The 14,331-nt window shown below is 34.5% G+C and overlaps 1 protein-coding gene across 1 annotated transcript; it reads right to left on the reverse strand.

The window, feature by feature from the left end:
- Nucleotides 1-380: 380 nt before the first annotated feature.
- LOC130734257 (uncharacterized) lies at nucleotides 381-3,999 on the reverse strand. The gene is made up of 6 exons (XM_057586600.1): nucleotides 3,601-3,999; nucleotides 3,389-3,502; nucleotides 2,563-2,667; nucleotides 1,535-1,636; nucleotides 1,165-1,434; nucleotides 381-624 (listed from the first exon to the last, which is right to left on the reverse strand). The coding sequence occupies exons 4-6, from the start codon at nucleotides 1,598-1,600 to the stop codon at nucleotides 553-555; spliced, it is 408 nt and encodes a 135-aa protein (XP_057442583.1). The 5' UTR covers nucleotides 1,601-1,636; nucleotides 2,563-2,667; nucleotides 3,389-3,502; nucleotides 3,601-3,999; the 3' UTR covers nucleotides 381-552.
- Nucleotides 4,000-14,331: the final 10,332 nt, after the last annotated feature.

Raw genomic sequence — 14,331 nt, forward strand, 5'->3', positions numbered from 1 at the left:
ACCGCCGCAGAATGTATAATGAGGCGTTTCCTTAAGCGCCGCAGTTACGAGCGTCGCGGGGCATTCTGCGGCGCTTTTGACCAACCGTGGGAATAACCGCCGCAGAATATAGCGGCGGTTAAAAGCGCCGCAGAATCTGTAATTTCTTCCGCCTCTATTTTGCGGCGGTTTCTAATCGCCGCAAATTTCTACAGTGATTTTTAAAATATTTTTTTATTACATTGAATTGCGGAAATTGTTTTTCAATTTTTTTAAAAAGTCAAATTATATATTCAATCAATATATAATCTTTATAATATGATCTCATTAAATAAAATGAAGCTTATAATCTTTATAAAATGACCTCTTTAAATAAAATGAAGCTTATAATCTTTATAAAATGACCTCTTTAAATAAAATGAAGCTTATAATCTTTATAAAATGATCTATTTAAATAAAACAGCATGCACACTTGCTAACATCATATTTAGCTTACAAACACCTTGGAAATATGTCAAATGTACTAGCACTTTCATCCACCCAAATGTATTCAAATGATTCATAAAAAGAAACTTACAGAATAGAAGTAAGGATTGCATCATCCAAGAAAACCATAGGTTGAGGGACTACTTTGGGATGTGCAAACTGAAAATGTATGGAGTCAAGCAATATCTGGTTCAAACCTATTATAGAAAAATCTTTTGCTCAACATCCATGAGATAAGATCTTAATTATTATCCATCATCATATATATTCTTTATTGCTCAAATCGGTGCAATTTAAACCTATCTCTTTTCTAGAGCTTCCCCAAGTCAGGTGACAGCTCAGCTATTATGGTTTTGTTCTAGCAGGATTAGTTATCTATTAGAAGGTAGTTAGGGGGCAGTTGAAGATAACTGAATTGAGGCCAGACTATATGTGCATAAAACCAGCTCACAGTTAATCAAAGTCAAGAATCCATATTCAGACTTTCAGAGAACATATTTTAGTCTCTTTCTCTGCACTCCTCTACTTTCCGACATTTTCTTTCAGTTTCTTTCATTTGCTAAGAAGCTTCAAATCATCACATGTTGATACAAAAGTGCAGGGATACAAAGATAAGAGTGAAAGATAAATAGAAAACAGAGAAGAGCAGAGGAAACATTGAAACAAGATGAACACACTTGAAATCTAAAGCTTCAATACCTGGTTAGGTGGCCCTTGACCTCCAAACTGTTGAATGAAAGAATTCATTCGTTCCTCTAAAGCTTGAAATTTTGATTGCATGGCATTCCATTCAGCCAATGTGATGCCAGCAAATTGCGAGCTACTAGAGCTGCTACCAGATTCCAACACTTGAGATGGACAAACACCAAAGCCCATGCCTCTCACGTATCTTGGGCGATCTTTCCCAAAAACTTTAACATAGGCAGCCTCTTCAGAACAATTCTTTTCAAGTTCCTTCTCCAATAAATCCTACACAAAAAATTAAACATGTTCATGCCATCAAACACACAAAGCATATTCGATCGTTATAAAATTTTCAAAGGAAATAGAAACTTGTAACTATACTCACACTCTTTTGTTTTGCTTCTTCATTTACAAAAGAGCCATCACTTTTCTTGTGTGAAATGGAGTACATTTCCGCTCTACTATAGGATCGGCCAGTTTCGATTTCCTAACAAAAAAAACATTACATAGTATCCACTAAATTATAAAATTATTAGAGGTCATTTTTGCTGTAAAATAAGTGATTTCATTGAGCAAAGGCAAAATAACCACACAATGAAATATTTGGTCATAGCATGTGTCTTCATCCAATTACTCAAAAGTCTCAAATGGAGGTTGAATTTCTACTTCATAGGTTACATATCTGAATTACAATGAGAAACTTGTATGAATATCTCAATTCCTTTGATAAATAGTGTCTGAGCTATAAAATATGCCACATACAAATTATACAATTTTCAGCTAAGAAGTTTAGATGAATAATGAGCTTCTATTAGCTTTCAAACCAAACTAATTTTGAAGTCAAGCATACATAATTTCTAATTTAGATTTATTTTGATGCGTGCTCCATGATAAGAACAACCCAAACATGGCACTAGTACATGTCTTGCAAGTTAAACTAGGTACCAATGTTGTGTGTGCTTTTACTTGTGGCTTATACAGTACTATGTATAACAATACCAACGTTTCTTCTATGTACATGACAGTAAAATCTGCAGTTGCAAAACAGGCTTATAGACAATTGAAAAGTCTAATCACAAATTCCATCAAAACATTCTATACCATGAATCTAGAAATAGAGAATATACTACTCCAGTAATATAAGCTCCAATTTCCCAACATTTAGGCACCAAAGGCACAACCACCCTTATACTTCTTAATTTCAGTAATCACAAGCAATTACCCGACAGAGAATATACTACTCCAGTACACTCCCACATACAGTGATTGGGCTCATAAATCATAACAGGCAGGATATGTAATACAGAAATTACATTCAGTAATATCAGCATGGATAAAAAAAAAAATTCAAACCTCATGTGAAATAATTAAATATCATTATATCAAAGATAAACAAGCAATGTGAAGTCAAACCTTGGAAATGGTTAGTGCTGGACTCCACTGTTCTTTAAGAATGTCAAGGCATATACTGCCATTACTGTTGATCTTTGGGTGAAATACCTTGGTCCTAAATGCCACCTGCAGTTGTTAAGCAGATTAATTTTGTTAGTTCTAAACTCAGTCTCAAAAGAAGTTCAATATAGTACCAACAAGTAATTTGACAGGATAAAGCTAAAAAATCCTATTGAAATTTGGATGCATTGCATATCAAATGACAACTTGGAATAAGACTGGATTAGGAAAAATTGCCAATCAAAGGATCAAACAGTTTCAAAAAGTCTCAAGCTATAAAATGAAAATCAGTAAGACAACACACCAGCTTCGTCAATTTTAGCAGCAAGAGCTCCTCCAATTATTCAAAGAATCAACAACAGGGTTACATCACACATTTCATAAAACGAAAACTTTTGAAAGGCACTGTGACCAATTTTTCCTGCATTGAACTATACCAAAATCTCAGGTGCAAAACTAATTGGGTGTGATAAACAAATTTTTCTAGCATTGACCTATTTGAGCAATTAGATCAGTACATGAACAAATCATTCCACAACCAGAAACACATAATTTGAACCATTTATCACAAGTCAACTGATATCACTACATAGGTATAGCATTGGCTGAAAAAGAAAGTGGAACTATATGTGCCAATGAGTCAGTTCAGGTAGAAGGATACAGAAGCTTCAGAGCTGCGATGTAATCAAACCTAGAAACGTGCATATTTCAAAATCAAAATCAAACTTAAACCACTAATCATCTTCAATTTGAACGAATGGAAGAAATCGAAGCAGAGAGGGCTCACCTTGTTTGGATCCGAAGCAGAGCGTGCGCAGTGGAAGAAATCAAACCCAGGAAACCACTCGATTTTGCCAAAACAAGAGAAATTTGAGCCCTAATTCCTAAGCAAACCACAAACCTGAAATCGATGATTTAATCGTGAGAAATCGAAGAAACCAAACCATCAAATCGCAGTGGAAGAAATCGAAGAAACCAAACCCAGAACGAAGTGCTTACCTTCAATCCATGAGGTGAGGTGGGAGTCGCGATCTGAAAGGTTCAAGCCATGGAGTTCGCCATCGCTGAGAGGTTCAATCAGAGTTCGCCATGGAGTGGGAATCGTGAAGTGAAGGAATGCGATCTGAGAGAGGCTGAGAACAGTGAAGGAATCGTGAAGTGAGGTGAGATGAAAATCGCGATTTGGAATCGTGAAGTGAGGTGGGGTTTATTTTAGGTTTTCTGGTTTAATCATTCTGCGGCGCCTGGTTGAACCGCCTCAGGTTTAACCGCCGCAAACGCGTAAAAAACCGCTAATAATTGAAAATAACCGCCGCAAATCGCACAAAAACTGCGGCGGCTGGCTTAACCGCCTGAACAAGCGCCTCAATTACTCATTTTGCGGCGGTTTTTGCGAAACCGCCGCAGAATGCCCGCCGCTAAGTGTCCGTTTTGTTGTAGTGGTATCATCTAATGTTTATGACTTTAATTTTGTTATCATCAACATTTATAAGGGTTTTAATTTGTTGGTGGATATGGCTGAAGATAAGGAGGACCTGAAGTAGTGGTTGTTGTTGTAGTCGTCGGTGGTGGAGCCATGGCCTCCGCCTCAGAAGGTGGTTTAATGTTAGGTACATAAGAAGAAGAAGATAAGAAACCAAAATAGATGAAATTTTTTTAATGAATCAAAATAAGTGAAAAAGTCCACATGGCACCTAATCTTCATCTGACTAGGATTAATACAACCACCACGTAGGGGCGGTGATTGGGGAAAAATGGTCAATGGCATGTTAATGACATCATAAGGGTACTTCAAATTTTTTAAAGGGACTGATTTCTATAAAAGAATTTGCATGGACCAATATAGATTCCGCTCTATTTTATAAGGACCAAATACATATTTAACCCTACTTTATCTCCTGTATATAAATGTTCAAATAATTTCTTGAAAATAAATTCCATATTATTTATGGTTTTCACTTTTCAAAGTAAGTCCTTGCGATGACATGCACTTCATATTGAATATTGAAAGGATCGCGCTAAACATATATGCACTATGATATCCAATCGACACATGCCACAATCACTACATAAAAACGTTATTTAGTGGGGGTTTTTTAGCGGGGGTTTTGATAACCCCCGCAAATGTCGTTAATTTTTAATAGTTAAGGAGAGTATTAATAACCCCGCAAGGGTTTCATTAATTAACTCTCACTGTCACTCTCACTCGTTCTCGTTCTCATTCTCACTCTCACACAGAACTCGTTCTCATTCTCGTTCAAACATGGAAGCTCACTATTGCAACCAGATTCTCACTCGATTTCCACCGATTGCAACCTAATTTACACCGATTTCAACCTGATTTCAACCTCCTGATTTCCACCGATTTCTTCTGTTTCGACTCTCAATTCAAGCTCTACGCAAACGTTGCGGCAGTTCAAGTAAGTTTCTTTATCTTCATCGCCTAGGACTCAATTCAACGGTATGTTGTATAATTGTTGTTGTTGATGATGATAATTTTGAATTTCATAGAACCTCTGTTATAGGGAAGAAATAGATCTTGTATAAGCTTTTGAATCTAAAATGGTGTTTCTAGGCTGCTGGTTTCTCATGTGTAGGCGTAGCGTGTGTCGACGTTTATTATGAAACTAAGTAATGATGCATGCATGGCTTGAGATGTTATATATGAGGGAAAACTAGTTGCTGGATGTGATTATTGCTTAGTTGATGATGTTATATAATTGTGTGAATATGAGGTTAATGTGCTTTGTCAATTAGATCTGGAATTGAAGTTAATGAGTATTGTTGTATGTTCTTATCAATGCTAGTAGTAATTGATTTTGTGAATTATGCAGTTAATAAGCACAATACAGGTTATACGAGTGAATTAAAGTTGTATATGTACCATATTGACTATAGTTTTGAACTAAGCTCATAATTTAACAAATAAATATAAAATCAGTGTTCTGGTTAAGTTAATTGTATAGGTTCCTTTGGTTAGACGTAGTTTCTAAAATTCTTGAACTGTTTTGAATGATGAGCTTTAGTGTGGTTTAGGGATAGACATGAAATTGAATTAAATCAATCAAGAAAATCCTGTAAAAAAAACCACTTGAAATTTATAAGTAAATTGTGGGATTTGAACTACATTTTCCACTCTGAATTCTGCAACTTGGTGTGCATTAGGGGCTTTGAACTGTTAACTAGTCCCTTGTAATTTCAGGGGAGAAAATAGATATACCCACTATCACATTACCTGCTTGTGGATTGAATGAAATATGTAACTCTCCCCTTCCTATGGTGGTATATTCATTAGCACCATACAACCAGGCTTTATCTTGTCTGGTTTTTAATCAAAATAACCAACCCACTAGTAAACGTTAACAACATGCTCCCTGAATTCTCCAAACTATTTGTAAGAAGATTCCAACCATATATTCACTAAATCTTATGAAAACCTAGCTACTGCCATTTTTTCACAAATAATGTAGATCCACATGCTGATACAATTCAAATAGTTTGACTAATCAAGGTAAAGATAACTAATAATTGTGCTTGCTGCTAGTATTGTTTCTTTGTGCATTTGATGCTAAATGGGAAGAAAAAAAACACTGGAAAAGCTAGTCAAAGAACCTGTTTATGACATCCATTGCGTTCTTATATTTCTATCCACTATGCTGTTGTGTTTGGCATATTTCTAAACTGGATTAACAGATTAATGTAACTTCTTTGGACCTGCTTAGTGCTTACATATCTCATCGTAGCCTTCTGAGGTTTCTGCTATTGTTAATACTGCAATTATATGTAGCTTCTAAAAGTGAAGGCTGAGATTGGTGAAGCTTCAAAAAATCCTCAAGACTTGCTATTGGAAGCAGTTCATTCGAAACTGAAATTATACTGTAGTTATATTGAGTTGTTCTGAGTCTTATTTCATTGGTTTTGACCTTCTTCATTTGTTTAATCTTTCTCTTAGAAATTTTTGTGGATTTTAACTTGTATAGGTATCTTCATTAATGGATAGAACGTGGATTGAAAAGCCACGAAATACAATTGAATACTCAATTGGATTGAGTAAATTTCTAGATTTTGCTTTTGAGAATGAGGCTATTGGAGATACAATAAGATGCCCATGTCCCATATGTGGGTTTATGAAGTGGCATACTAGAGAAGTTGTTCATGATCACTTGATACTGAAACCATTTCCATGAAATTAAGTTACATGGGATTTTCATGGTGAGAAGCAAGTGTTAGAGTCTTCTAGAAGCGAAGATGTTGAGCAGGAGGCATTTCATGCATGATGAAAATATGATGGATGAAAATATGATGGACATGATTAATGATGCATTTGGAAACTATGGGCAACATGGTGACAATGTAGGTTCATCCCAACCAAGGGGCGTGGATGAAACCTTAAATGAAGGGTTAAATGGGGATCACAATAAATTTTACAAGTTTCTCAATGATGGGAGTCAGAGATTATATGAAGGGAGCAAGTACACAAAATTAGAGTTTATACTCAAATTGTATCATATAAAATTTTTGTGTGGGATGAGTAACAAGGCAATGACTATGATCCTAGATTTGTTGAGAGATGCATTTGAAGAAGCTAAGTCACCTTCATCTTTTTACGAGACCAAGAAAGTAATCAACAAACTTGGTATGAACTATACCAAGATAGATGCCTGTCCATATGATTGTATGTTATATTGGGGATATGATGCAAAGGATTTACAAGCTTGTAAAACTATATATCCGGTTCATGACGCTTTTTAAAGAGAGATAAAAAAGCATCTAAACATATATATACACCCAAAAAATCAAAATGCATTTAAAAAAACCGTTGATTCATGGAGCTCTAAGTTAAAAAAAATCAAGCTAGTATCAATCACTTACACTGGACTTGGTAGGTTTTTCTCTATTATTGTTAGGTTTGGGGGGTTATAAAGGGGGTAGGTTCATGATTTCTGTGGCAAAAACACATGAAATTAAGGTGGATTCTTAAGGTGAGATTTCTATTTTTATATTAGCCACCATTGATCTTCTGCTCTTCATGAATTGGGGAATATCAATGGGATAGGATGAAGCCATTAATTCTAGCCTTGGCTGATATGGATATTCTTGTGATTTAAATCATTATTTGATTTTCTTATATAAAGGTTATGCAAGTTCATATATTTATGATTTGTTTATATATATATATATATATATATATATATATATATAGGCACGCGGCTCAATCTCTTCGTGCCAAAAATGAATCTGATAATGAGCTTCTCCAAATAGTTGTTGAGCAACTCAAGCTTCTCAATCAGGTGGTTCCTGAAACTCCTGCTACTACCCTAGAAGCAGTCTCTGCTCCTGCTGCTCCAACAGCAGTTTCTGAACCGGTAATCCGTCGGAGTTCTACGCGTAATACCTCTACTTCTTTGTTGAACAACATTGAAGAAGGAGAGTCTGATGTTCAATCTGTCAAGAGTATTCCTTCTGTCAACCCAGTCATTCACAATTCTAAGAATCAGTGGAGGAGGGAAACCAAACTCTATTATCCAAGAGCCACTGCTCCTGATCTCCTATTAGAAGAAAAGGATTCTTCAAATTTCAAAAGCTTTAGCGCCAACAATGTCTATGAATGGAATATTGATGGTGAAAATGAGTATGGCATCACCAAAATCCTCCAAAATATGACCATGGTTGCCACTGCTTATGAAACCTCCAACAATTGTCCTGAATCTCTTATTGTCGAAATCTTATATATATATAACGAAATAAATTCTTAGAAACAAATTAATTTGATCATTACAAAATATAATTAGATACATTGGAAAAAATTACAAAATTCAACTTAATTCCAATTCATTAAATCAAAATTTAAAACCTTTTACACATGACTTCAAGAGCTAAATATTGAGAGATAACCAAACTGCTACTTAGAAGATATTTAATGAACAAACCACACCTACAAACAACCCTAGAAGCATAACCCTTACATTGAATGCCAAAGGAAACTCCAATCCTAATTAAATAGCAATCTAGTTTACATAGTTAACATAAGCAATTCCTTCTTCTGGGTTGGTGAATTCGAAGATCAAATTATCATTTGGGGAGAAGCGGTTCACTTCACAGAAAATTTTTCAACCACATCCAATCTTTGCATATCCATATCATGGATGGAGCAGGATCTGACACTCAAGCGGAATTTTAGTAGGACCTATGAAGATCCAGCTATGTAGACCAGCTTATTTGAGATACAAAGCAGCATTTTTTCGAACATGCTGAATATAAAGCAATAGAAAAAAACATTAGAATATAAATCACTAAAGGAAAAATGAATAAGTAAACACAAAGGAAAAAACTTCAGTAATGAAAACTCACCAACTGACTGCGAGTGGCTTGAGCATTAGTAAGGGTGCAAGTAAAAATGCACTCATAAACTGGCAAAGGATGAGGAATTGGCGCCACATGAACTGGACCGTCTTCAGCATGAACGCCACCATCAAATTGAACGAGTTCACCATCAATTTCTCCAACATTTTGGAACTGAACAGCAGCAAAACACATCATTAATAACTTCATCATTGGCAGCATCAACTTCTTGTCCACTTGCACCATAAATTTCTTGACATGTTTTAAATTCGGCAGTTGCAACAACACCATTAGTTTCTGAAACAGTTGAACCATCATTCTCTATTGTACTATTCAATATAACAGAAGGTGGGAATGATTGAAGTTGAGGGAGGTTCATTGAATCAACATTTAAACATAAAGAATCAATGATTTTTGGAAGTTCGTTATAAAAATCATCAGCATCATCATCTGATTTGTAAATATACTGAAGAGGGTCCCCAGGTACATAAATCTCCTTGCAATAACTATTGTAAATTGAAATGTTGAATACAGAATCTTCCATAAAATGCATCCATATTGGGCAAGTTCCTTTCAAATCATAGAAATCCCTCAACTGGTACCAACTCAGGGTTAGTCTAGGACGAACATTACTCATGTTAAACTTAACCACATTGTTGTTTCCACCATCATCAATCAATATCCAATTCTCTTGTAATTCATTCATGAACTGCCTGACAAAACACATCATCACTTCACCTTCACACTGCACAAGAATAAACATATTACAAAGGGATTGAAAAATCGTGGAATAAAACAAGTTGAAATTATTCCTACCTCTTCCTCACGACTCACCACATGTAGGAAGAATTTATAGAAATTGGAAGGATGATCTTTGGTGTTAGGAATTCTGGGGTGCAGTGAAGGAATAAGACTGAACAGAATCAGAGGATAAAATTAGGACACAAAGTAAAGAAATCAAGAAGCCTTTTAAAAAATTGGGAGATACATAGAGTAAGAGGTACATGAAGGGGAATTTATAGATACACTTAAGACATGAATTACAGACTATAACCTTTCAAATACTATGAAACAACTTGAAATAAGTGAGAAGAAGGTAAAATGGCTTTTCAAATTAATCGTAATGGATACAAAGACCTAGAATCATTTGGTGTAGGGAAGATGAATGGTTTATTCGTCCCTTAAGAAACGGTTTTTTATTTAAAATAGATAAGAAACATTAGGCAAAACCATAATTTACCAATGAAAACATGATGTTTAATAAATATTTTTGGGCAACTCAAAAAGGGAATATAAAAGGGAGAGAAGCTACACGTTAATAATCAATAGGCTTAGGAAAATTAACAGGGTGAATTGGGAAACCAACAGCATAATAAGGGGAAATATTGCTTTTGATAATACATTAAAGGTTATTTAAAAGTATCATTTTTTAAGAAAATCAACAAATAAAACAGCTGTGAAAAATAGGGTTTCAATGAAAGATAACCCGAATTTAAACGGGAAACATTTGAAAATATTTTGAAAGCTGGGATAGATTGCAATAAGAAAGGGGGGTTAGGAAGTCATAATTATTTCTAATTTTTTATTGTTTTTTAACATAATATATTGGATTGAGTTTATTTTTTAATTAAAAAAGGAATATAGGAGATTGATATTATTTCAATAAACTGAAAATAAATAATAAAATATTTATATTATGGGCCAATAAAAACGAATTTGAAAAGCTTAAAATCTTCGAACTACAGATTTCCTAATTTTATAATTCATTTGCATATAATATATTAACACTACAAAAAAAGGAATTTTTAGTGGCGGTCTAATTTGCAAATTGTGGCGGTTTATAACCGCCACTAAATGGTTACGTGGCGGTCATCATGCCCGCCACCTTCCCGGATGCCACAACCGTATTTGTGGCGGTTTTTACTCGACCGCTGGTTTTTCATGCCACAAAAATTTCTGGCGGTTTCTGACCGCCACAAACTTTGCTATAGACCGCCACAACCTGTGCTGAGGTGGAAATTATAATTCTGCTATTTTGAATTTTTTTAAAACAATTTTGCTATACATAATCACTCATTTGTTCTTTCTTGTCTCAACATACATACTATCGGCACTTATGGGTCTTGTGCCATGTGATGTGCTAGATCAAGTATTTAAAAGATTCACTATTGGGATTGATTAAATAAATAAAAACCGTTCCTACTAGAATATTATTTGTGGAATAGTAGTTAATTTAAAGGAAATAAGAAGATATGGGATGTTGAGATGAGAATATGATAATACCTGGGATGTATTTGTGTGTGGTTTCTCAATTATCTCAGCCTGTGGCTTCCTGGTCTTTGCAAGTTTCTTTTCTTTCAAGGCCTTCCTGACCTCTTAAACTAGAAACATAAGTCATAACTCTTTGAACATGCAAATTGATTAAGAGAAAGAGAAACAGAAAGAGGCAACCGAAATGTGAGCAAGAGTAGTGCCTCTTAAGTTTTTTTTAGTGTAAAAACATTACTTTCTGCATAATGTCATAACTCAGGAAAAATGTGAAACATGAGCTAGGACAAAACATAAAAATCTGTACGAGCTGCGAAATACTTAAACTTGGTTGTTGTTTTTCTTTCTTCTATTCACTTTAGTACATGTTGAATTGAGCTGCACAAGTAGATTTTTTGACCTCACTTGTGTTGGTGAGAAGAGAACAATTGCGAAAGAAGGGTGTGTACCTTATGAAGATGGAAGGTCACGCCCTGGTTGGAAATAGTAATATCACTTTTAGATTTCGATGTAGCCAAGCCAATCACTGCAGATAATTTGATAAATAAGTACTCTTAACTGATAAAACAGATTTTTCTCATTACTCATGTCAGTGTAATCAGTTCTAAACTCTTCAATTCTGACCACTTTTGAGTTTTAAAGCAGTAGACAAGAAAATCTATGTTCGCACTGCATACTGTGAAAACAAGCAAGCACTAGGACAAACCTTCTATAAGGTGGAAGCACTAGGACAAGTAGCTGACGTCGGTAACCGGTCCAGAGCTGTATGATACTTTTGTCTATAAAATATACAAGGAGTAGCGCAAGGATTAATAGAATAAAAGCATTAACCTCTGTATGCAAAACAAAGGTTCAAGATATCAAGACCCAAGCAATGGTCTGTGAGAGCAACCTGTCACAAACCCGTAAAGATGATAAATTTTCTATTCATACTAAGATATGTCATATGAAGAGACATTAAATCCTATAACTATGTTATCTTACTTAAAACAATTCTTCTTGTTTTCCATTGAAAAGCCTTTGAGAACTTCCCATACATCTCAATCACATAATGTTCCTATCAGAAGAAATCATATTCAGAATTCAAGAGTCATATAATAAAAAAGCCTGTTGAAGAAGATCCAAAGGGTGTTTTTCTCTGAAGCAATATTTAGACTGGATGGAAAAAATTTAAAACTTAAGACTACAAGATCAACAAGACATTGTTTGAAATTTAATATTATGATTATTATCTCTTTCCAAGTAGATTAATTCACAGTACAGCTTAATTTCATGGAGTAACCTGCCTTATTTTGCTCACATGGGGTGTAAATCCCATTTTTATCTCCCTTTCTTTCTTAAGTCCACCTACACAATAACTAACAGTTCTAACATGGCAGGGCCAAAGTTCAATCTAGGAAAGTTTTGACATGAATCCTAATTAATTATATAAAACGTTAGGGGAAAGATCACATTACCAGATTAATACAACTTATCAAATTCATCAGAGGTTTAAGAGCAGACATGATTTTAACACATATGACAGAAGATATATCAGGGTAAATGATTAATACAACTAATACTGCACATGTGAAAAGTGCAAAAATCAGCAATACATTACCGGATTCAGGAGAAGCTCCTCTTTCAAAGTTGTATATTTTTGTCTATTCTCTCTTAATTGCTTCTCCCACAGATTATGTGATGAAGGTAAGTAACCTAAGTAGCTGGTTGTGGAAATCATAACAGGACAATGAGCTGCTTGTGTGCAGATATAACCACAATCACGGGGATTTTACACTTCTACTAATAGGAACATAAATCTGCACTTCTAATCGTCTTTATCACTAGATGATAGAATGAAAGTCATAAACTATAGATAATATTATATTCCTCACTAAGATAAAAATTCAAAGCATGAAAGTATCTGATCCTGAAATGAATATGCAAGGTGAGCACCAAAATGTTGAAAATCCATATATTCTAACACAAACCTTCCAAGCCATTGCATGCAAACCACCTTCATCAGAAATACCAATGCTAGAAATTCTTTGTAACTTTTCCAAATTGATCTCCCTTTGAGAAAGCTAGATAACAAAGGAAAAGGAAAAAAAGAGACCAAATTGAAGGAAATCTTAACCAGATAAACAATTAATCAACTATATATAATATATATGCATCAAGATTAATATAGTCACACACTTGTGTAAGTTTCCTAAGTACCAAACACTCAACTTCCTTTGCAATCGTCAAGGTTACAGCAATTTTGGTCAAAGCAAATGCAATTCCTAATGAAAAATTAGGAAATTAGCTTACCTTCCAGTTGCTAACAATGCCAAGGTTTCAACTCCTGAGAATCTATGCTTAATCTGTGATTCCAAAGAGAAACAAAACTCAAAATCAGAATCAAAGATCAAACAAAGAGAAACCTAGCCAAAAAATTAACAATAGTTGAAGATAGTTGATGAGAACTGCAGATGAGTGTCGAGGATCGCAAATCGCAACTCGCAAATAGAAGAAACGAATCGCAAGTCACAAATCGCAAATCGCAGATGGGAGATTCTAGAACGATTCCATTTCAGAGAAGGAGAAGAACCGCGAATGGTGAAAGGCGTCGATAGATGAAGAGATCGATGGAGATTCAGAGAAGGAGAAGAATCGCGCGTCGATGGTGAAGGCGAGAATTGCGTGAAGACATTACTCTTTGAAAAAACTAATAAAATTAAATTAAAAATGTTAAACAATTTGCAATTAGTGGCGGTTTATGTAAGACCGCCAGAAACGTATGCCACTAAAAATTACTTTTTTTGTAGTGTAAGGATTGAAATAGAAGACAAAAAGAAGGGAATTTTATTTTACATATGGGCCAATTTTTGAAAATTCTATTTATTTACTCGTCCAGATGATGACTGAAACAATTAAACTCACGTTGGGAAAAAAGATGGAATATTTGGTCATAAAATGAAGCATTAATATGAAACTAATATGTGTATAAAATCAAATGGAGAAAATCTATAATAATTACGCAACCATTAATTTATTTAACTTGAATTTACTAATTTTTTAAAATATATTGCGTTTAATCGCATTGTGATTTTAATTGTATTTTAATTTTGTGTGAATTAAATTTAAAATAATAATTAA

The sequence above is a fragment of the Lotus japonicus genome, chromosome 1 (genome assembly GCF_012489685.1).
Source record: "Lotus japonicus ecotype B-129 chromosome 1, LjGifu_v1.2".
Lineage (NCBI taxonomy): Eukaryota > Viridiplantae > Streptophyta > Magnoliopsida > Fabales > Fabaceae > Lotus > Lotus japonicus.